Source organism: Hyla sarda, chromosome 13, assembly GCF_029499605.1.
Source record: "Hyla sarda isolate aHylSar1 chromosome 13, aHylSar1.hap1, whole genome shotgun sequence".
In the NCBI taxonomy this organism is placed as follows: domain Eukaryota; kingdom Metazoa; phylum Chordata; class Amphibia; order Anura; family Hylidae; genus Hyla; species Hyla sarda.
The window spans coordinates 14,579,054-14,603,765 of record NC_079201.1 but is presented as its reverse complement, the minus strand read 5'-3'; the positions used below and the strand labels follow the sequence as shown (position 1 = coordinate 14,603,765).

At 44.6% G+C, this 24,712-nt stretch overlaps 1 protein-coding gene across 1 annotated transcript in view; it reads left to right on the top strand.

Annotated features, from left to right (window-relative positions):
* Positions 1–20,820, top strand: part of TGM5 (transglutaminase 5) — a 47,543-nt gene extending 26,723 nt beyond the window's left edge. Inside the window, exons 5-13 of the mRNA XM_056550429.1 lie at positions 1,075–1,203; positions 1,295–1,472; positions 2,589–2,727; positions 3,795–3,898; positions 7,209–7,448; positions 7,534–7,824; positions 12,990–13,150; positions 18,670–18,806; positions 20,172–20,820. Of these exons, the coding sequence (XP_056406404.1) occupies positions 1,075–1,203; positions 1,295–1,472; positions 2,589–2,727; positions 3,795–3,898; positions 7,209–7,448; positions 7,534–7,824; positions 12,990–13,150; positions 18,670–18,806; positions 20,172–20,322 (1,530 nt within the window). The 3' untranslated portion in view covers positions 20,323–20,820. The remainder of the gene's footprint in view (positions 1–1,074; positions 1,204–1,294; positions 1,473–2,588; positions 2,728–3,794; positions 3,899–7,208; positions 7,449–7,533; positions 7,825–12,989; positions 13,151–18,669; positions 18,807–20,171) is intronic.
* Positions 20,821–24,712: the final 3,892 nt, after the last annotated feature.

Below are 24,712 nucleotides of genomic sequence, written 5' to 3'. Positions count from 1 at the left end.
TAAATCAACTGGTGACAGAAAGTTATACAGATTTGTAAATTACTTCTGTTTAAAAATCTTAATCCTTCCAGTACTTATTAGCTGCTGTATGCTCCAGAGGAAGTTGTGAAAGATTTTTCCAGTCTGACCACAGTGCTCTCTGCTGACACCTCTGTCTATTTTAGGAACTGTCCAGAGCAGGAACAAATCCCCATAGCAAACCTCTCCTGCTTTGGACAGCTCCTGACATGGACAGAGGTATCAGCAGAGAGCACTGTGGTCAAAATGGAAAGAACTACACAACTTCCTCTGTAGCATACAGCAGCTGATAAGTACTGGAAGGATTAAGATTTTTAAATAAAAGTCATTTGCAAATCTGTATAATTTTCTGGCACCAATTGATTTAAAAAAAAAAAAATGTTTTCCACTGGAGTACCCCTTTAAGGTCTGGTCTTCCATTGTGAATGGGACTAAAAGGGATCCATTCTCAGAACCATTATGGGTTCAACCAATCGGCAATAAGAGAACCCCTTTAAATTGCTGACTTAAATGGGCACTGTCAGATGATAATAACTTTTGATATGTTATAAAGCATTCAAAAACAATATGTTTTGGAATTGCTTTTATCAGAAAATGTTCAGTATTTCATAATGAAAAAGCCAGTTAAAAAAAATGTGGCCACTAGGGGTCCCCCTGCCTCCTGGGACACATACCAGTCCTGCAGTGTCCAGTGGTCATCAACATGTCATGGACACCATGAGTAATTGACAGGGCTGCAGGCAGGTCCAGAGCTGCTGTGCTTGCTCCCGGCCCTCTGTGAGTCAGAGCAGAGTAAGGGAGGGGGAGGGGTCATCACAGTGAGGAGAAGAGAAGGACACGCCCCCTGCCTCTGCATGGCCAGAGTAATGATGGCAAGTAAATTTAGGTAATTCTGAGAGAAATATAGGTCGTAGACACATAAAAATTAGATGTACATGATCAGGATGAGGTACTGAGCAACATATAACTTTTTTTATAACTTTTTTTAAAACTTTATTTACAGATACACTATAACTTCTTGTTATATTTGTTGGAATACATTTTTTTTTTTTTTAGTTTGAAGACGGAGTAGGTGAAATTTGCCTGAGAATCTTAGACATGAGCCCGAACCATCTGAAGAACCCGTCTATAGATTGCTCCAAGAGAGGAGACCCTGTGTACATCAGTAGAATCGTCTCCGCCATGGTAAGTCAGGCCCCAAATCACACAGCAGATGGTTGGTCCTTGTGACTTATCACAACCTCTCAATTCTCTATTGTTAATCTTTGATGGGCAGATCAATTCCAATGATGACCGGGGGGTGGTGGAATCTTGCTGGGACGAATCCTTCACCACCGGAGTCAACCCCAGCACCTGGAACGGAAGTGTTTCTATTCTGAGGCTTTGGCACAACAGCGGCTGCATGCCGGTTCGATATGGACAATGCTGGGTTCTGGCTGGAGTGATGTGTACAGGTAAAAGGCCAATACAATTCTCTGTTCTGCTGCTCACTCATTCTGACATCCACTGCTCAGGAAGGGGCATGTCCGAGGCAAGCACTAAGCCTGCCCTCACTCACCGTGCCTTCACTTCCTTCCTGAGTCTCTTCATCCAATCACTTCAGGCTGCTCTGTAACCCCCTCCCCTCTCTGTTTTCATACTGCAGTCTGATAGGACAGGAGTGAGCACAGAGGAGTGCTAGTCCTGCCCTCACTTCCTGGACTTTGTTGAATTATTCCACTTCCCCCTCACATGCATTGTAGTACAACTTGTCCCAGATTCCCTAGGAGTTGTAGTTTTGCAACAGCTGGAGGCACCCTGGTTGGGAAACTCCATTATAGTCAGTAAAGCAATGAATGCCTTGTCCAGAATTTTGTAATACTAAATTAGATTCTCACTGCTCTGTAACCCCCTCCTCCCTGTTTTCATGCTGCAGTCTGATAGGACAGGAGTGAGCACAGAGGAGTGGTAGTCCCACCCTCACTTACTGGACATTGTCCCAGCCTGTGCTTTAGCTTGGACAAAGATGATGCTGCAGCCGGACTGGATTATGCTCTGGATGATATGGGGACCCCTAGTGGTCTTTTTATTTTTATGTTTTTTTTAACAAGCCATGATTCCTAAAAAAAATTTGATCACATTTTCTGATAAAGTATATTAGAAACATTAATGTTTTGCCAAGATGTGCAAAATATAAAAAGTTTTTGGATCTGACAGTGCCCAGTTAAAGGGGTACTCCGCCCCTAGACATTTGACAGATGTCTGACCCCCGCGATCTCATTTAGAATGTCAGGTGCAGTGCCGGAGGCTCGTGAAGTCACAGCTGCGCCCCGCTCATGATGTAAGGCCACGCCCCCTCAATGAAAGTCTATGGGAGGGGGCGTGACAGCCGTCAAGCCCCCTCCCATAGACCTACATTGAGGGGGTATAGTCGTGACATCATGAGCAGGAGAGATCGCGGGGGTTCTCAGCGGCGGGACCCCCACAATCAGACATCTTATCCCCTATCCTTTGGATAGAAGATAAGATATGTAGGGGCGGAGTAACCCTTTAAGCCTCCTGCCCCATACTCCTTATTCCTATCTTTACAGTGATGAGGTTCCTGGGAGTTCCGTCCCGTGTGGTGACAAACTTTGATTCGGCACATGATACAAACCTTAGTCTGACTGTGGATGAATATTATGACGAAACTGGGAAGAAGCTGGAGCCCCCGGAAGGAGACAGTGTCTGGTAAGAGAAGAATGGAAGGCGAGGCTAACCTCTAGAATGTGGCGACCAATAACATCCCTCACCTGTAATGATAAGCGTGATTTACGTTAATGCATCACTTTAAAGGGAACCTGTCCCTTTCATGCTGCCTGAGTCAAGATGGTCTCTGGAGTCTTCTCTTTGCTCTGCCGGCCTTGCTTGATCGATCTCTCCCTATTCCCGAACTGGGAAAGTTCTATACATCAAGTCTGGTGGAGTGGGAAGAAGCTGCCGGGGACCATCTCAGTGACTTGTGGCTCAGGCAGCATGAAAGTAATGAAGAATTCCCTTTAAAGGCAATCTGTCAGCAGCCATTCCCGTTCCAAACTGCTGACACTGTTAGATAACTGTTAGGGCAAGGAGACATATTGTGCCTTTCATATATTTGTCTGTGCCTCAATGCTTTTATTCTCTGAATCCAAGTGTCTAAGAGGTTTTATCTAATCCCCTAAAGTGCTGAAGCCAAGCCCTGTCTCTAAATCTTGCACCTGCGCTCAATTTGTATGCACAGAGCAGGAATGAGATTCGAAAACAGAACTTGGCTTCCACCAGTCAATCAAACGGACAGAGGAGCGAGGAGGCGTTCCAGTCCTTTACAGTTCAGGGGGCTTGGGAACGCCTCTTTGACACTTGGCACAAACAGACTAAAAGCATTTTTCTGACCACTGGAAGCCAAGCCCTGTTTTCAAATCTTGTTCCTGCTCTGTGTATACAAATTGTGTGCAAGTGTAAGCTTTGGAAACAGTTTCCCTTTAAAGGGAATCTGTCAGCTGTAATTCAATAAAAGTGGATATACTTCATCAGGGAGCACCCCTGTGTGTTTTTTTTCTCTCCCCCGATTTTCTGGTGTCTTTTTATGGGGCAGTCATCAGGGTCTGGGGCAACTCTTACCTTTGCACACCAAATTGTTGTGACTTTAGGTCTACTCTTTGGATGGAAAGATTCCATTTTTGATTAAAAAAGTTGGATTTTCCTTTTCATATAGTCTTTTTGTGGGGATGGGAACCGGAGCCTAGAGACTCACATACTACTGTCTTAAAACCATGTAGGAACTTTCATGTCTGGGATGAATGTTGGATGGCAAGAAAAGATCTCCGTCCAGGTTATGATGGCTGGCAGGTTCTGGATCCCACCCCTCAGGAGATCAGCGGAGGTATGTTTATAATTCAATAGTCCCCTGATGAAGTCGTAGGGGTGAAACACGTATGATGGTCTAGGCTGGATTTTGTGATCTCCATTGGGGTTATGTATGCTCAGGCTTCTCCATATATATTTTCATGATGCTATAGTATTGTACTTAGGCAATATATTTATGCATTTACAGATTGAATATTTAGTCCTATGACTCTATATTCTTATACATTAGATTACTACAGCACAATACTGTGTTTCTATCATTTTCATTATTTGAGATTATGCAATACTTTGTTGTCAGCCACATCTTCAGTGGTATAATGTTTGTCTGCCTTTCTATTGTACATTACTACTCTTATATACAATGCATTCAGGAAGTTTTCAGACCCTTTCACTTTTTTCTCATTTTGTTATATTGCTGCTTGTGCTAAAATGAAAAATAAAAGTGACCATTGGGTTTTTTGTTCACTTCTCTTTTTCAATGCAATTTGGTGCAGTAAAACTTTATGTCCCCTTTACCAGATCTTGTGCTCCACACATTCCTGTCTCTGAGCTCTACAGGCAGCTCTTTCCCCCTCATGACTTGGTTTTTTGCTCTGATATACACTGTCAGCTGTGAGACCTTATATAGGCAGGGCTGTGTCTTCCCAAATTCCATCCAATCAGCTGAATTTACCACAGGTGACTCCGATAAAGGTGACTATGTAACTATGTAACTATGAAGAAACATGATGAGAAATGGGAGGAGCCAGAGCTAAATTTTAAGGGCAATAGCAAAGGGTCTGAATACTTATGTCCATGAGAATTTTTTATTTTTTTATTTTTTTATCAATTGGCAAAGATTTTTAACATTCTGTTATCACTGGGTACTGAGCGCAGAATGATGGGGAAAACCTGAAGCCTCAAAATAACAAAATGTGGAAAAAGTGAAAGGGTCTGAAGACTTTCTGAATGTGCTGTATATTTATAATACTTTTTATATAATATTAAGAGCCATATGTATTATAAGGACCCACTAGAGCCTACTAAAGAGTAGTTAAAGGGGTACTCCGCACCTAGACATCTTATCCCCTTTCTAAAGGATATGGGATAAGATGTCTGATCGTGGGGACCCCTGTGATCTCGGCTGCGGAACCCCAGACATCCGGTGCATGGAGTGAACTTCGCTCCATGCCGGATGACTGGCGATGCGGGGCGGAGGCTCGTGATGTCACGGCCACACCCCGCTCGTGATGTCACGGCCACACCCCGCTCGTGATGTAACGGCTAAGCCCCCTCAATGCAAGTCTATGGGAGGGGGCGTGACGGCCGTCACGCCCCCTCCCATAGACTTGCATTGAGGGGCTGTGGCCGCAACGTCACGAGCCTCCAGAGCTGCACTCAACGCTCTAAAGGAACGCTGGGTGCAGCAGGGAGATCGAGGAGGTCCCCAGCGGTGGGACCCCCACGATCAGACATCTTTTGTTGGGAAGGAAAGTTGGCTTCTCCATCATGGTGGCTTTGGCCTTCCTCTGGATCAACACTGAAGGGTCATAAATGGGCTGAACTGAACGGACTATGTATTTTATTAAACTTACAATCTAGGTTATTACTATGTTACTGTCTGAGCTATATATTGTCTGAACCCCAAACAAGAAGAAAATGAAGTATTTCTCACACGAAAGGTTTGCAGTAACACATGTTTTGCTATACACATGTTTATTCCCTTTGTGTGTATTGGAACTAAACAAAAAAAGGGAGGAAAAAAAGCAAATTGGACATAATGTCACACCAAACTCCAAAAATGGGCTGGACAAAATTATTGGCACCCTTAACTTAATATTTGGTTGCACACCCTTTGGAAAAAAATAACTGAAATCAGTGGCTTCCTATAACCATCAATAAGCTTCTTACACCTCTCAGCCGGAATGTTGGACCACTCTTCCTTTACAAACTGCTCCAGGTCTCTCTTATTGGAAGGCGCCTTTTCCCAACAGCAATTATAAGATCTCTCCGCAGGTGATCAATGGGATTTAGATCTGGACTCATTGTTGCCACTTCAGAACTCTCCAGCACTTTGTTGCCATCCATTTCTGGGGCTTTTTGACGTATGTTTGGGGTCATTGTCCTGCTGGAAGACCCAAGATCTCTGACACAAACCCAGCTTTCTGACACTGGGCTGTACAGTGTGACCCAAAATCCATTGGTAATCCTCAGATTTCATGATGTCTTGTACACATTCAAGGCCCCCAGTGCCAGAGGCAGCAAAACAACCCAAAACATCATTGACCTCCACCATATGTCACTGTAGGTACTGTGTTCATTTCTTTGTAGGCCTCATTCCGTTTTCGGTAAACAGTAGAATGATGTGCTTTACCAAAAAGCTCTATCTTGGTCTCATCTGTCCACAAGATGTTTTCCCAGAAGGATTTTGGTTACTCAAGTTCATTTTGGCAAAATGTAGTCTTGCTTTTTTATGTCTCTGTGTCAGCAGTGGAGTCCTGCTGGGTCTCCTCCCATAGTGGGATCCTCCTGGGTCTCCTCCATAGCATTTCATTTAATTTCAATATTGACGGATAGTTCGCACTGACACTGATGCTCCCTGAGCCTGCAGGACAGCTTCAATATCTTTGGAACTTGTTTGGGGCTGCTTATCCACTACCCGGACTATCCTGCGTTGACACCTTTTATAAATTTTTCTCTTCCGTCCACGGTCAGGGAGATTAGCTCCAGTGCCATGGGTTGCAAACTTCTTGATAATGTTGCGCACTGTGGACAAAGGCAAATCTAGATCTCTGGAGATGGACTTGTAACCTTGAGATTGTTGATATTTTTCCACAATTTTGGTTCTCAAGTCCTCAGACAGTTCTCTTCTCCTCTTCCTGTTGTCCATACTTAGTGTGGCACACACACAGACACACAATGCAAAGACTAAGTGAACTTCTCTCCTTTTTATCTGCTTTCAGGTGTGATTTTTATATTGCCCACACCTGTCACTTGCCCCAGGTGAGTTTAAAGGAGCATCACATGCTTGAAATTATCTTATTTATCCACAATTTTGAAAGGGTGCCAATAATTTTGCCCAGCCCATTTTTGGAGTTTGGTGACATTATGTCCAATTTGCTTTTTTCCTTCCTTTTTTGGTTTAGTTCCAATACACACAAAGGGAATAAACATGTGTATAGCAAAACATGTGTTACTGCAATCCTTTCCTGTGAGAAATAATTAATTTTCTGGAAAACTGTCATGGGTGCCAACATTTACAGCCATGACTGTATATATATATATATATATATATATATATATACACACACACACCACATGGTTTATGCTGTTCTGTCCACTTCCAGGGACATTTTGCTGTGGTCCAGCCCCTGTGAAAGCCGTCAAAGAAGGAGATATAGACGTAGATTATGACGTTGCGTTCGTGTACACGGAGGTGAATGGTGACGTCATTCACTGGGTCCTGCGAGACGGTGGAGTGGAGAAAGGGCTGGTGAACACCCTTATCATCGGCAAATCCATAAGTACAAAGAGCGTTGGCCTGAGCACCAGAGAAGACATAACAGACCAGTACAAGTATGAAGAAGGTAATGATCACTCGTCTATAGCATTTCCATCGGTTCTTTGGTGGACGGTGTTGACCATTGGGACCACTTCCATTTTCTTTTGTAGGGACGGCCCAGGAGCGGGCTGTGTTTGAGAAAGCTTTGTCCAAATTGAAATCTAAGAAGCCATTCCTGGATAGAAATCCGGTCGTGGCTCTGGACTTTAATACGTCCTTGAAGTTGGGGCAATCCCCTCTGATCGGACACCCGGTCATTCTTAGCTATCGTGTCCATAATAGAAGCTACGAACCGAAAACCTTTCAAATAACCTTCAGCGCTCAAGAGATGATGTATAATGGGAAGGCTCTGGAGCAATTCTGGACTGAAAGTTATGAGGTCAATGTCGGTGGAGGCAAAGGTAAGTGGCATTCCAATGTGTGTACTTATATACACATTCCTCAGTATATCCTCAGAACTAACAGGGCCTTCAGTCTTAAAGGGGTACTCTGGTGGAAAACATAGTTTTTTTTTTATTAACTGGTGTCAGAAAGATATACAGATTTGTAAATGATTTCTATTTAAAAATCTTAATCCTTCTAGTACTTAACAGCTGCTGTAAACTCCACAGGAAGTTGTGTAGTTCTTTCCAATCTGACCACAGTGCTCTCTGCTGACACCTCTGTCCACGTCAGGAACTGTCCGGAACAGAAGCAAATCTCCATAGCAAACCTCTCCTGCTCTGGACAGTTCCTGACATGGACAGAGGTGCCAGCAGAGAGCACTGTGGTCAGATTGGAAAGAACTACACAACTTCCTCTGCATACAGCAGCTGATAAGTACTGGAAGGGTTAAGATTATAGAAATAATTAGCAAATCTGTTTAGCTTCCTGAAATCAGTTGATCTGAAAATAAAAATTGTTTTCCAACAGAGTACCCCTTCGAAGCATATGAAGACAAGCCTGCAGACACAAGGGCGGGGGTATGGGAGAGATTAGATACAGTGCTGTGTACATACAGCAGCAAGGACTGTAGCACTAAGCACTGAACCACTGATGCTGCTGAGATGAGAGAGAAGCCTTGATTTACCTTTTACAGCACAGATCCTTTTGAAGGTTGGACTGCAAGCTATGCAGTCTCACTGTCACGATGCCGGCTGGCAGGAGGTGGATCCTCTGTGCCAGAGAGGGATGGCGAGGACCGTGCTAGTGGACCGGTTCTAAGACACTACTGGTTTTCACCAGAGCCCGCCGCAAAGCGGGATGGTCTTGCTGCGGCGGTAGTGACCAGGTCGTATCCACTAGCAACGGCTCACCTCTCTGGCTGCTGAAGATAGGCGCGGTACAAGGGAGTAGACAGAAGCAAGGTCGGACGTAGCAGAAGGTCGGGGCAGGCAGCAAGGATCGTAGTCAGGGGCAACGGCAGGAGGTCTGGAACACAGGCTAGGAACACACAAGGAACGCTTTCACTGGCACGATGGCAACAAGATCCGGCAAGGGAGTGCAAGGGAGGAGATCAGATATAGCCAGGGACCAGGTGGAAGCCAATTAAGCTAATTGGGCCAGGCACCAATCATTGGTGCACTGGCCCTTTAAGTCTCAGGGAGCTGGCGCGCGCGCGCCCTAGAGAGCGGAGCCGCGCGCGCCAGCACATGACAGCAGGGGACGGGAACGGGTAAGTGACCTGGGATGCGATTCGCGAGCGGGCGCGTCCCGCTGTGCGAATCGCATCCCCGACGGCCATGACAGTGCAGCGCTCCCGGTCAGCGGGACCGACCGGGGCGCTGCGGAGAGAGAGACGCCGTACGCGCTCCGGGGAGGAGCGGGGACCCGGAGCGCTAGGCGTAACAGTACCCCCCCCCTTAGGTCTCCCCTTCTCTTTGTCCGGTAACTGCCCCCCCTGGGATGAGGACACCGGGAAAGGATGGAGGGATTCCACAACGGCAGGCAGTACAGCAGGAGTGGGAATGGGGAGGGAGGGCAGAGGGCGAGGCCTGGCATGGGGCAGTGTGACACCAGGACGAGGGCCACGAGGAGGCACCGAGGCTTGCCTGACTGGACTGGGAGGGGGGGAGAGGCACTTCTTAAGGCGGGCAGAGTCCATAACGACCTTAGGGAGACCGGATACAGGAGGAACCACAGGGTCACGGCAGGGAGTACTGGGAACCGGTTTAAGGCAGTCCTTGAAGCAAGAGGTACCCCAGCTCTTGATCTCCCCTGTGGACCAATCCAGGGTTGGGGAATGGTGTTGAAGCCAGGGTAGTCCAAGGAGAATTTCAGAAGTGCAATTGGAGAGGACCAAAAACTCAATTTTCTCATGATGAGGTCCGATGCACATTAGAAGGGGCTCCGTGCGGAAACGCACGGTGCAATCCAACCTGGCTCCGTTGACCGCGGAAATGTGGAGTGGCTTGACAAGACGGGTCACCGGGATGCGGAATTTATTCACCAAGGACTCCCGAATAAAATTCCCAGAGGCACCAGAGTCCAGGCAGGCCACGGCTGAGAGGGAAGAGCTGGCTGAAGAAGAAATCCGTACAGGCACCGTGAGACGTGGAGAAGCCGACTTAGCATCAAGAGACGCCACACCCACGAGAGCTGGGTGCGAGCGTGCGTTTCCCAGACGTGGAGGACGGATAGGGCAATCCACCAAAAAATGTTCGGTACTGGCACAGTACAGACAAAGATTCTCTTCCTTACGGCGATTCCTCTCTTCCAGGGTCAGGCGAGACCGATCCACTTGCATGGCCTCCTCGGCGGGAGGCCTAGGCGCAGATTGCAATGGAGACTGTGGGAGAGGTGTCCAGAGATCTAAGTCTTTTTCCTGGCGGAGCTCTTGATGCCTCTCAGAAAAACGCATGTCAATGCGAGTGGCTAGATGAATGAGTTCATGCAGATTAGCAGGAGTATCTCGTGCGGCCAGAACATCTTTAATGTTGCTGGATAGGCCTTTTTTAAAGGTCGCGCAGAGGGCCTCATTATTCCAGGAAAGTTCAGAAGCAAGAGTACGGAATCGTATGGCGTATTCGCCAACGGAAGAATTACCCTGGACCAGGTTTAGCAGGGCAGTCTCAGCAGAAGAGGCTCGGGCAGGTTCCTCAAAGACACTTCGAATTTCCGAGAAGAAGGAGTGTACAGAGGCAGTGACGGGGTCATTGCGGTCCCAGAGCGGTGTGGCCCATGACAGGGCTTTTCCAGACAGAAGGCTGACTCCGAAAGCCACCTTAGACCTTTCAGTAGGAAACTGATCCGACATCATCTCCAAGTGCAGGGAACATTGCGAAAGAAAGCCACGGCAAAACTTAGAGTCCCCATTAAATTTGTCCGGCAAGGACAGGCGGAGGCTAGGAGTGGCCACTCGCTGCGGAAGGGGTGCAGGAGCTGGCGGAGGAGATGGTTGCTGCTGAAGTTGCGACTGAAGTTGGTGCACAATGGTGGACACTTCCGACAGCTGGTGGGTTAGATGGGCGATCTGTCGGGATTGCTGGGCGACCACCGTGGTGAGATCAGAGATATAAGGCAGGGGAACCTCAGCGGGATCCATGGCCGGATCTACTGTCACGATGCCGGCTGGCAGGTAGTGGATCCTCTGTGCCAGAGAGGGATGGCGAGGACCGTGCTAGTGGACCGGTTCTAAGACACTACTGGTTTTCACCAGAGCCCGCCGCAAAGCGGGATGGTCTTGCTGCGGCGGTAGTGACCAGGTCGTATCCACTAGCAACGGCTCACCTCTCTGGCTGCTGAAGATAGGCGCGGTACAAGGGAGTAGACAGAAGCAAGGTCGGACGTAGCAGAAGGTCGGGGCAGGCAGCAAGGATCGTAGTCAGGGGCAACGGCAGGAGGTCTGGAACACAGGCTAGGAACACACAAGGAACGCTTTCACTGGCACGATGGCAACAAGATCCGGCAAGGGAGTGCAAGGGAGGAGATCAGATATAGCCAGGGACCAGGTGGAAGCCAATTAAGCTAATTGGGCCAGGCACCAATCATTGGTGCACTGGCCCTTTAAGTCTCAGGGAGCTGGCGCGCGCGCGCCCTAGAGAGCGGAGCCGCGCGCGCCAGCACATGACAGCAGGGGACGGGAACGGGTAAGTGACCTGGGATGCGATTCGCGAGCGGGCGCGTCCCGCTGTGCGAATCGCATCCCCGACGGCCATGACAGTGCAGCGCTCCCGGTCAGCGGGACCGACCGGGGCGCTGCGGAGAGAGAGACGCCGTACGCGCTCCGGGGAGGAGCGGGGACCCGGAGCGCTAGGCGTAACACTCACTCTCTCTACCTCCTCCAGCACAGACCAGTAGCTAAGCCCCACCTCCACTTCCTGTGTTCTATCTTGCTGTGGCAGTTACTAGAGACAAAATTCCCCTAACAACAGAAAACTGTGCAGTTACTAGAGACAAAATTCCCCTAACAACAGAAAACTGTGCAGTTACTAGAGACAAAATTCCCCGAACAAAAGAAAACTGTGCAGTTACTAGAGACAAAATTCCCCTAACAACAGAAAACTGTGCAGTTATTAGAGACAAAATTCCCCTAACAACAGAAAACTGTGCAGTTACTGGAGAAAAAATTCCCCTAACAACAGAAAACTGTGCAGTTACTAGAGACAAAATTCCCCGAACAAAAGAAAACTGTGCAGTTATTAGAGACAAAATTCCCCTAACAACAGAAAACTGTGCAGTTACTGGAGACAAAATTCCCCTAACAACAGAAAACTGTGCAGATATTGCACAATGGTTTTCCAGATCAGAAATACTAAAATGTCGTTGATGATGCCTGTTATTCTTGAATTTTTTTTTTTTTTTATAAAATAGTGCCCCCAAAAATATTTAGAATTTTACAGATGGTCTTTTCACTAAATTATAGCAACATTTGTGAAAAAGCAACTAGTGTGAACTTTGGGCTGTAACATGAGCAGAAACAGACTGAGACAGCAGAGGGCGCTCTCACACCGTCAGCCTCCTACCAGCTAAACCACTCAGTACCCGATAGAAGTAACACAGTAAGAAGCGCAGACATTATATGAAGCTCCTAGCGTTAAATCTGTAACAGGATCCTCAACTATTATGTGTCATTTATCATACCGGGGGCTACACTTAAAGGGGTACTCCAATGGAAAACATTTTTTTTTTTTTTATCAACTGGTGCCAGAAAGTTAAACAGATTTGTAAATTACTTCTATTAAACAATCTTAATCCTTCCAGTATCTATCAGCTGTTGTATACTTCACAGTAAGTTCTTTTCTTTTTGAATTTATTTTCTGTCTGACCACAGTGCTCTCTGCTGACACCTCTGTCCATGTCAGGAACTGTCCAGAGTAGAAGCAAATCCCCATAGCAAACCTCTCCTGCTCTGGACAGTTCCTGAGATGGACAGAGGTGTCAGCAGAGAGCACTGTGCTCAGACAGAAAGGAAATTCAAAAAGAAAATAACTTCCTGTGGATCATACAGCAGCTGATAAGTACTGGAAAGATTAAGATTTTTTAATAGAAGTCATTTACAAATCTGTTTAACTTTCTGGCACCGGGAGTACCCCTTTAAGATGTACATATCACTTAAAGATCTCCATATAACTATTTTGTATTTCAGATATGGAGACAGATTTTCAGCTCCATCCCGTCCAGTATCAGAGATTTGTACGTCCGGGGAATAACATCAGACTTACTGCGCTGGCCACAGATCTGAAGACCAAGAAACTCAAATTATCATCTAAAAACATTGTATTCGAGCTTCCTGAGATAGATATAAAGGTGAGTATTGATGTTACGGAGTAGGTTTATATTTTTATTTATTTTTATAATATTTATATACACACGGCATATAAGGGTCTAATCGGCCAAGCTCAGGATCTAAAAAGTTCTAAAAGTCTGAATGGCTGATCACTGGGGGACTACTGATCCTGAGGACAGGGGGACTCCATAGAGAGAGCGGAGTCAAAATACAGAGTGACCATGCATGCTCAGCCACTTTTACTCTAAGACCGCTGTTGTCATGATCAGGGGGACCCAGCATCAGACAACCCCATTTAAGATTTTTCTTGGCCGATCCATTGAATATAGGAGGTTTATTATTCATTTACTAATGGAGCATACATAGAGATTTGTAAATTACTTCTATTAAAACATCTTAATCCTTCCAGTACTTTTTAGGGGCTGTATACTACAGAGGAAGTGCTTTTCTTTTTGGATTTCTCTTCTGTCACAACCATAGTGCTCTCTGCTGACCTCTGCTGTCCATTTTAGGAACTGTCCAGAGCAGGAGAAAATCCCCATAGTAAACATATGCTGCTCTGGACAGTTCCTACAACGGACAGCAGGGGTCAGCAGAGAGCACTGTGGTCATGACAAAAGAGAAATCCAAAAAGAAAAACATTTCCTCTGTAGTATACAGCCCCTAAAAAGCACTGGAAGGGTTAAGATTTTTATATAGAAGTAATTTACAAATTGGAGGCCGGAAGAAGCATGTATACACGTGTGAAACAGCCGGCGTAGCCTCTGAGCGCCCACTTACCTGCACCAATGCTGTGACCCAGCCTTCCATGGACTGGACTCCTATACCGAGCTGTCTCTGTAGAGGGGTGAGTGCACGTATGTGCCTTTGTTATTACATTTATTGATACTTCATGCATTTCATCTGTGCACCCCGCAGGAGACTTATTACGTTCCACCGATACCACGCAGTATCTCCATGACAGGGGCAGTAACCCTTTAGTTTGCTCTCTCCCTACCTACCTCTCTACGTTGTATAATTTACAAATCTGTTTCACTTTCTGGCACCAGTTGATTTAAAAAAAAAAAAAAAAAGTACTCCGCTGCTCAGTGTGCACAAACTGTTCCGAACGCTGAAGCCAGAGCTGGGAGCTTGTGATGTCATAGCCCTGCCCCCTCATGATGTCACGCCCCCTCCCATAGATTTGCATTGAGGGGGCAGGGTGTGATGTCATGAGGGGGCGGGGCTATGACTTCACAAGCTCCCGGCACTGGCTCCAACGTTCGGAACAGTTTGTTCCAAATGCTGAGCAGCGGAGCACCCCTTTAAACATATGTATACATATGTTGTATGTGTACAGTACAAACAGATAGCGTAGTTGACACTGATGACAACCATACTTACCTGGTCCTGTTCTGTGCTTTGGTTCTCCCACAATCTTCCACTGTAACTTTCGTTCTGAGGCTGACTTGGAGCATGGGTGGAGCTTAGTGACATCACCACTGCTGTTCTCTGCTGGGTCCTGCTGCTAGCAAACAGCAGCAGTGATGTCACTAAACTTCACCCATGTCAGCCCCAGAAGGAAGATACAGCAGAAGATTACCGGAGAACCACAGCACGGAATGGGACTAGTAAGTGTCAACAGGTTAGTGCGGGTGACACTGATGACAGATTTTTTTTAAAGGGGTACTCCGGTGGAAAACTTTTTTTTTTTTTTTTAATCAACTGGTGCCAGAAAGTTAAACAGATTTGTAAATTACTTCTATAAAGAAATCTTAACCCTTCCAGTACTTATTAGCTGCTGAATACTACAGAGGAAATTCTTTTCTTTTTGGAACATAGAGCTCTCTGCTGACATCACGAGCACAGTGCTCTCTGCTGACATCTCTGTCCATTTTAGGAACTGTCCAGAGTAGCATATGTTTTCTATGGAGATTTTCTTCTACTCTGTTCCAAAAAGAAAATAATTTCCTCTGTAGTATTCAGCAGCTAATAAGTACTGGAAGGATTAGGATTTGTTTTATAAAAGTCATTTACAAATCTGTTTAACTTTCTGGCACCAGTTGATTTAAAAAAAAAAAAAAAAAAAGTTTTCCACCGGAGTACCCCTTTAAGATTCTGCTGCTGGGACCATTTCTTTCCAAACAAGCAGCTTCAGCAACTCCAGTCGTTTCCTCATTCCTTCTGCTCCCTGCAGTTTCAATCCAAACCCCTCCTGTTCCTCTCTGCTGTCAGGCTAGTACGGGAGTTGCACACTACTATAGTGCCCGGTTTTGTAAGCAGCGGCGGTGGCATGTTGCAGTTGGGGAGCACCGGACAAGACCCCTGGCATGCTTGAATCTGAAGATGATACCTAGGACCCAGCACCAATTAAGGAACCCCTCCAAGAACTCTCTAGTATCGTCCAAGGATAGGGCCGTTCCCTCCTGTAGATCTTAGCCCAAAAGGAATCCTGCACCTTTGGGACATGGACCAGGGTAGAGTCCTCTCCCAATCCTGGTAATCAGCTGGATATTTGAAGGGGTAACATGCTCCCCTGTGGTAGAGGGATGTATTGGGCCTGGCAAGCATCCTTCAGTGGCTAGTAGACCAGATAAGATCATGGCCATTGAAGAGGAGAGCAGACTGGAAATTAGATCGTGATCCCCAATGGGGACAGGGACTTATTTGAGTGATGGCAAATTTATTTATGGTGCTGCGGAATATGTCTTTTTGTGACCTGGCTGTTTCCTGTTGGAGTTCCCTCCCTCCAACTACCAAGTCCCATGATTCCTTGTTTCTAAGTGTGAGGACACTTTTCTCCCTCCCACACATCAGCTGCCTTTCCCAATGAAACACACCTGTGATCCTTTTCCATCCAAAAGACCAGTGTTTTCTGATCATGGCGCCTCCAGCTGTTGCAAAACTACAATTCTTCCAGAATGATCTCCCCCCACCCAGTGGTCGCTCTGCCCATTGAAGCACATACAGACTCCCTCTGAACACCTGACTAATGATGTAATGTCTCAGGCCGCACTGCAACCTGTGAAAACCGGAGATGACACTAATTTTGTGTGCTGTTAAAAATAAACATTGGGGAAAAAAATCACAGAAGAATTGCAAGACCACCATGAAACACCGGTACAGACACTATAATATGAACTACACTAACTTTACAGCCCCTGTAGTCAAATAAAAAAAAAAACAGAATACGCTTTTAGGTCTTAAAGCGTACCTGTCAGATCCCACAAAAAAAATAAAAATAAAGAAATAATATGATACTCGGTACCTAATCCTGACCATGTACGTCTTATGCCTCTATCACCTATATTTATTATAAAAATCCCTCTTTTCATTAGCTCACAGTGTTAGAAATCCTCTCTGAGGAAGGGGGCGTGTCCCTCCTTGTGGTGGTGGAAGGTGATTGGTGTGTGGTGGGAGGGGGCTTGTCCCTCTCTTGTGGTGGTGGGAGGTGATTGGTGTGTGGTGTGAAAGGGCGTGTCCCTCCTTGTGGTGGGAGGTGATTGGTGTGTGGTGGGAGGGGGCGTGTCCCTCTCTTGTGGTGGTGGGAGGTGATTGGTGTGTGGTGGGAGGGGCGTGTCCCTCTCTTGTGGTGGTGGGGGGGGTGATTGATGCGTCTGATCATGTAGCCTTGTTCATGAGTTATCTCTTGTCCATGACTCATGGACAAGCCTGATGCTTCTGCAGGACTTCTTAGTGTCCCAGTAGGTATGGGGACCCCTAGTGGTGGTATGTTCAGGAGCCATTTTCTTTATTAAATATTAAAAAAATTTGAAACAACCATATTACCAAAGGTTTAAAATTTTCATCAGTAAAAAATATTTTTGGGACCTGACAGTCCCCATTTAGGTCTCCCATTGGAAAGGAGCTGAGATCGCGCTTACACACTACTAGTCCATCTATTGTCTATTGAAGCCACCAGTAAAATTTGCAATATTCCCTCGCGCTGATGCAAATCGAGGAGGATCTGTTTACGCTTTCACCGAAAGAAAGGTGTCTAGACTCACCAGATAGGATCTAATAATGAGGTTTATCTAGTGATCTCCCTAAATTTTATTGCCTCCTCACTCATTTACACTTCATAAGATTACTAGGCCATTGATATACAGCAACAATTATTTAATATACACCCAGTGTCGGTGTAGCCCCTTTGCTTTTCCTCCCCCCTTCTAAGAGCCATACGTTCCATCTATGGAACCGCCTGAGGATTTGTTTTTTTGCGGAACCAATTGTACTTAGCAATGGTGCCCATCATTCTACCATAAAAAAATTTGGCAAAAAAAAAAAAAAAGTTGTATGACAAAATAGAAAAACAAAAAACAAAAAATAATGCAATTCTGCAACCCTTATTTAGTTGATATACCGTTCATTTTGCTCTAAAACGAAATCTGCTAAAATCTGTTTATTATATTCTAATTATTTATTTAAAGTTTTTCTTTGTTATACTGCTTTTATACTTTTTCTTCCTCCTTTTTATAAATATTTTATTTTTTATGTGAAATTTTATTTTTTCATCTAGAATGCTATGTTAAGGTTCTTATTCGGCAAGGGGGGAAAGAAGTAATATTTGTATTAAAATATAAGTTATTTAGTTTTTTTAACTCTTTTTTTAGCAATCCTTTTGATTGTTTGTCTAGTACACTGCAATACTATTGTATTGCAGTATGCTGTGAGATCAGTGACTTTTTTTGAAAAAAAAAAATAAAGAAATTATATATGCACAGTCAAGGGTTCCCAAAACAGGGCTCTAAAAAAAACCCCATAAAAACATAAATTGGTAATGTCAAGAAATCTTGTAGCTTAAAGGGGTACTCCGCTGCTCGGCGTTTGGAATAAACTGTTCCAAACACCGGAGCCGGGAGCTTGTGACGTCATAGCCCCGCCCCTCATGACACCCCTCCCCTCCCCATGGGGTGGGGCATGACGCTATGAGGGGGCGGGGCTATGACGTCACAAGCTGCCGGCTCCAGCGTTTCGAACAGTTTGTTCCAAACGCTGAGCAGCGGTGTACCCCTTTAACCAGTAAAGAAATCTCATAGAGTAAAGACAAAACCTATGACCATCCCTTTTACCCTAGTACAGTGTTTCCCAACCAGGATGCCTCCAGCTGTTGCAAAACTACAACTTCCAGCTTGGCTGGACAGCCTTTTGCTATCCTGGCATGCTGGAATTGGAGTTTTGCAACAACTGGAAGCATCCTGGTTGGGAATCATTGCCCTAGTGTGTTACAACTTTGTCCACGAGGAAGCAAATTTATCAATGGAGACTCACTAACCCCCCTGGTTCAAGGCTGTAGTTCAGCCTCTAGTGGTGTCATCACTAGAGGTCGAGCAACACTGGACCATGCTAGATCAGGAGCCAGGAGGGTAAGAGGACCTCTCTGCCTTCAGTATACATGTTTGGAAGTTCTGTGAGCTGTGGTCCACTTGGCTCTCCTCGCTCATCCCTAATGGCAACCTATGGTCATTCCTCTAGAAATGGATCGGCCAACAATACTTTGGTCTCGGAGGACTCCAGTCACAAAAGCGGAAAAATAATAACATTTTCTTTGTCACTTCAGGTTTATGGAACGCCACGACTCAACCAAGCTCTTACAGTCATCCTATCCTTCCCCAACCCTCTCAATGAGGTCCTGAATAACTGTATGATGTCTGCGGAGGGCACAGGTCTCTTCCCTAATGGCCCCGTCAGAGTCCAGTAAGTGTTATCTTCATAGTGGAATGTTTGTTGTTTCTAAAATGGTGCGTCAATATTGGTCTGAAGGTCAAAATCCCGATAAAGCCCAGAAGAGGTCCTCAACCTTTTGTAAGTTTTGAGCCACTTACAAATGTGACAACCGGTGACACACATTCATTAGCTTATTAAAGGGGTATTATGGTGAAAAACTAATTTTTTTTTCTGGCTCCAGAAAGTTAAACAGATTTCTAAATTACTTCCATTAAAAAATATTAATCCTACCAGTACTTATCAACTGCTGAAGTTGGGTTGTTCTTTTCTGTCTGACCACAGTGCTCTCTGCTGACACCCCTGTCTGTCTCAGGAACTGTCCAGAGCAGGAGAGGTTTGCTATGGGGATTTGCTCCTACTCTGGACAGTTCCTGAGACAGACAGAGGTGTCAGCAGAGAGCACTGTGGTCAGACAGAAAAGAACAACTCAACATCCTCTGGAGCATACAGCAGCTGATAAGTACTGAAAGGATTAGGATTTTAGAATAGAAGTAATTTACAAATCTGGAAAAAAAATAGGAAAAAGGCCAGCAAGTGGAAGCATAAAAAGCTGTGCTTTATTTAGGAATCCTCCAAAAAAAACCTTTAGGTGGCAGACAAACATGGACATGTAAAAAAATACAAAAATAACACATATAGAAAGCGTCCCAAGCAGTAGCTGACCCGTTTCCGATCTATCGATCCTTACTCATAGCCATACCCAGCTATGAGTAAGGATCGATAGATCGCACATTTATACTAATAAAAATATTCCCTGCTGTTTTACTGCAATTATTATATATGTGACTCCTACTTTTATCTGTGTTGGTCACTGCTCACTATCCCTCACAGAGATCTTCTTCTAATACCTACTATCTCTAATACGGTTCCTAAAACTATATGCATTGGCTTTTCTAGTGGCTAAGACATCACCCTTACACTGCCTTTGATTGGTTCGGAGAGCTGTTTGAAGGGCATTATGGGACGCATCATCCTTCCTCTTTCTCTATTCTGCCATATGGCTAATGTAATTTCGAAGTTCGAGTTCTAGCTGAACCAAACTTTTAGCAAAGTTCTGACTGACCACAGGTTCTATAATTTTGGTTTGCTCATCTCTAGTACTAACCATTTCATATTGGGAACACCCCATTAGATCATATTGGAGATGCTCTCACCCAGTCTTCACAATTGGGCCCTTGCTCATATCCTTGCACTTGCCCAGCAATTTTAATGCACACGTAGACAAAAATTAGTTATATAAGTTAAGAATTTTCAAAATTATATGTGAATTATGTAATAAAATTGTATGTTGCGTGAGCTGTGTTTATCTTAGTTTATCATTTTCCCCATATTTAGCATGGATCAGGTATTCCCCCGTCGCGTTGGCCTTGTGAGGATATTCTGTGTGCCGACCAAGTCGGGACAGCTGCAGCTGGAGGCGAACTTTTCCTGCAACCAGTTAAACTACGTCAAGGGAAGTGTTATTATTGATGTCCCATGGATGTGACCGGGAAATGACTCCTGACATACACCATATCTACTTCTCAGGAAAGCCAACACAATTCTCTACCTTGGAGCACATGTTTACTATTCCATTCTAACCATTTATGTATTTTTCTTTGTTACATCTATCTCTGTAAACACTTTTCGTATGTAAGCGAATCGGAAGAACTGGAAATAATCTTTATTTGCCACGCAAGAGGAATCAATGAGGTTATATGTGGAATTAGTACTTTTTACCTTGCCCATTCACAAGGCTACATGAATGATCCACTGGATGTCAAGCCCATAAGATGCTCAACGAAGTCCACATTTCTAAAGAATCGACCCCCTATTCGGTAGGACACTATGCTTTGTGGTTCAAAAACTAGGCAACTTGGGGTCGTAACAACATGTCCAGTACCGGTTGAACATTCTATGGGATTATGTAACCACAAAAAAAGAAAAAAATCCGGCACTGTCCCTTTAAACCAAGCAATAGGTATGTTCAAAGGTGGAATCAGTGTTAACAGATGTAGAGTTTTCCGTGGGTGGTGCTGCACGTTGAACAGTACAAATGGCAATAGAATCACAAGTAAAGAAGAGACGTAGCAACTCATCCAGGTAACTGGAGACTGTGCGGCTTGTCAGTTCGCGATTAAGCAATATAGAAGCGGGGAGGCGGAAGGTGGTACGGGGGAATCAGGCGTCGGGCCACAGCCGTATCGCACCTTATGGTGCTTCGTCAGGCCCCTGGCAGGGGCCTGACGAAGCACCATAAGGTGTGATACGGCTGTGGCCCGACGCCTGATTTCCCCCGTTCCACCTTCCGCCTCCCCGCTTCTATATCGCTTGATTGCGTTCTCACAAGCCGCACAGTCTCCGGTTACCTGGGTGAGTTGCTCCATCTCTTCTTTATTTGTGATTCTATTCTATAGAATTGGTTGCTATAAGCAAAGCCAAAGTTCTTATCTAAATAGGTTTCCATAGACTATAGCAGTTTGGCCCACAACTTTACCTGTACTCCAGGTTGTGCAATGGTATACAAGTACTATCACTTTAAGAGGACACCTTCCTATTGTGGAACACATTAGTATCAGTCATGTTTTGAATTTTTTTTCATTTAATGAGTGATTTTTTGATGCAAATATTTGGACATTTCGGATCATATAATATTGGTGAACATGCACTTTGACCCCTTCCAGCCACAGTATTTGGCATTTCTTCCTCCTGGCCTTCTTCGAACCATAACTTTTATTTTTCCATTGACAGAACCATGTGAGCGCTAAATTGTACTTTTTTAAAGCCTCTTTTATTTTACCATAAAATGTATTACGAAACCTCCAGAAAGTATTTAAATGGCAATAAAAACAACAACTTGATTCTACCATTGTTTGGGGGTATGGGGGGGGGTGGGGGGTTTATTTTTATGGCTGTGGTACGAACATGGTACGACATGTTTGCTTTATTCAACATATCTTTACAATTACAGCAATTCAAAAGTTATATCGTTTTTACTTTTTTTTTACTATTTGAATTTTTTTAATTTGTTTTTACTAATTAAAAATACATATTTTTGCAATTTCTTTGCATTGCCAAATTTGGGTACTATAGATAGTAAATTTTAATTATCCTGACATTTCTGTGTGTAGTGATACAAATTAGTTTTATTTATGATATTTGTATAACGAACAATGAAGCAAACAGAATGCAAATGGGACCAGCTGATCCACTTTTGATCAGAGTTCTCTCAATAGGAAATAATTGTTGCAAGTTTTCAATATATGTTCAGTATATATATATATATATATATATATATATATATCTATATATGCAGTTTTTTTCTCCCATATTCACAACAACAATGCCTCAGTAACTAACTTTTGTAAGCAAAACATGCAAAAAGATATTTAACCTCACATGTTGATTACATAATTATTTATGTATATTAATATATATATATATTATACATTAAAACCGAAACAAAGGGTACTGTGTTCTATAAATGTACAAATCTGCATGATATTTAAATAAAGAATAATATATGTAATAAAGTTGGAGGTGTGTAAAGAACCGATGAAGGAAATATTATAAAAGTGTATGCGAAATATCTCTATTGTTAAATAATATTCAAGTAAAACATATTGCTCAGAGTCAACATGGTGCCGGGGAATTCCGGCCTTTTGAATCATGCTGCAGTCAGGCGATAGCAAGTGAAATATATTGCTTGGAGTCAGCATGATGCCGGGAAATTTTGGGAAAGTTCCTTCCTGAACTTTGTAAGTAACTCTAGTTTGTTGTGCTAATGGTGACTACAAGACATCTTGCGTGGGAGAAGGCCTGCTGGATGAGAGATGTTTTGTGGTCTGCAGAGACACCACACAACTCCTACCGAGAAACCACCTGGTCAGGAGGCTTCTGGATCAGAGACAAGTGTGTGACAGGCAATATATTTTTCGGGTGGAGCAGACTGCCTAGTCTGTTAGTGAGAGAGCGAGCAGCAAAGGGTGACAGCTTTAAGCCAAGAGTACAGAACTCCTGGAGCAGAAGATAAGTGAACTATGAATAGCACTGAAGCAGCTCTGCTGTTTTTACAGTAATAGTCTAAAAGTGCATGTAAATGCCTCTAAAGTTAATTAATATTCAAGTAAAACATTTTGCTCAGAGTCAGCATGGTGTCGGGGAATTCCGGCCTTTCACTTTATACTGCAGTTAGGCAGTACCAAGCAAAACATATTCCCCAGAGTCAGCATGGTGTCGGGGAATTCTGGCCTTTCACTTTATACTGCAGTTAGGCAGTAGCAAGCAAAACATATTCCCCAGAGTCAGCATGGTGTCAGGGAATTCTGGCCTTTCACTTTATACTGCAGTTAGGCAGTACCAAGCAAAACATATTCCTCACAGTCAGCATGGTGCCGGGGAATTCCGGCCTTTCATGTCATACTTCAGTTAGGCAGTAGCAAGCAAAACATATTCCCCAGAGTCAGCATGGTGCCAGGGAATTCCGGCCTTTCACATCATACTGCAGTTAGGCAGTAGCAAGCAAAACATATTGCTCAGAGTCAGCATGGTGCCGGGGAATTCCGGCCTTTCCCATCATACTGCAGTTAGGCAGTAGCAAGCAAAAATATTGTTCAGAGTTAGCATGGTGCCGGGAATTCCGGCCTTTCACGTCATACTGCAGTTAGGCAGTAGCAAGCAAAACATATCACTCAGAGTCAGCGTGGTGCCAGGGAATTCCGTCCTTTCACATCATACTGCAGTTAGGCAGTAGCAAGCAAAACATATTCCCCAGAGTCAGCATGGTGCCAGGGAATTCCGTCCTTTCACATCATACTGCAGTTAGGCAGTAGCAAGCAAAACATATTCCTCAGAGTCAGCATGGTGCCGGGGAATTCCGGCCATTCATGTCATACTGCAGTTAGGCAGTAGCAAGCAAAACATATTCCTCAGAGTCAGCATGCTGCTGGGGAATTCTGGCCTTTCATGTCATACTGCAGTTAGGCGGTAACAAGCAAAACATATTCCTCAGCGTCAGCATGGTGCTGGGGAATTCCAGCCTTTCACGTCATACTGCAGTTAGGCAGTAGCAAGCAAAACATATTGCTCAGAGTCAGCATGGTGCCAGGGAATTCCGGCCTTTCACTTTATGCTGCAGTTAGGCGATAGCAAGCAGAACATATTACTCAGAGTCTGCATGGTGCGGGGAATTCCGGTCTTTCGTGTCATGCTGCAGCTAGGTGGTAGTTAGCAGTACATATTACTCAGAGTCTGCAAAGTGAATTGGAGCTGAGCTGCAGTAACCTAGTACGGCCGCTACACATTCACCCAAGCCATCGGCTTCCGGTACCGCTCATTGTGTATATGCTCTGCAGAAAAGCTGATCAAACATTGATGGCCTGATCAAACATTGATGGCCTATGAAAAAAAAAAAGTATAAATCTTTTTTATGCCAGAAAACTGGCGTACCAGGTATGCAAATGACTGGCATACAAGCCATAATACATTTTACCCAGTGTTTATACTGTAAGCCTCCGGAGCAGAGGTCAGGGGGAGTCAGAAAATCTAAGTTTTGTCAAAGCCTCCCTAGGACGTCCAGCTTACTGTGCAACCAAGCTTTGGGCCTTTTCATGACACCCATGACATCATTATACTGTATGTGCCTGTGTCTCTTGCAAGTAATGCATACCTGAGTTCTGCAGTGAAAACGACTCCTTAACCCACCATCACAAGCCCATAGTGATCCAGACAAGAAAACTTAGGGCGTGAAACGGCGTGTGACCGCTAAGTGGAACTTACAGTCTGATATACCTGCAATAATAAAAAAGAGGATACTAACATATCAGTGAATGCCGTGGATTATTGCTTTCTTGTTTGGATTGATACAAATTGTTATCATACGGCACTGAGCACTACCA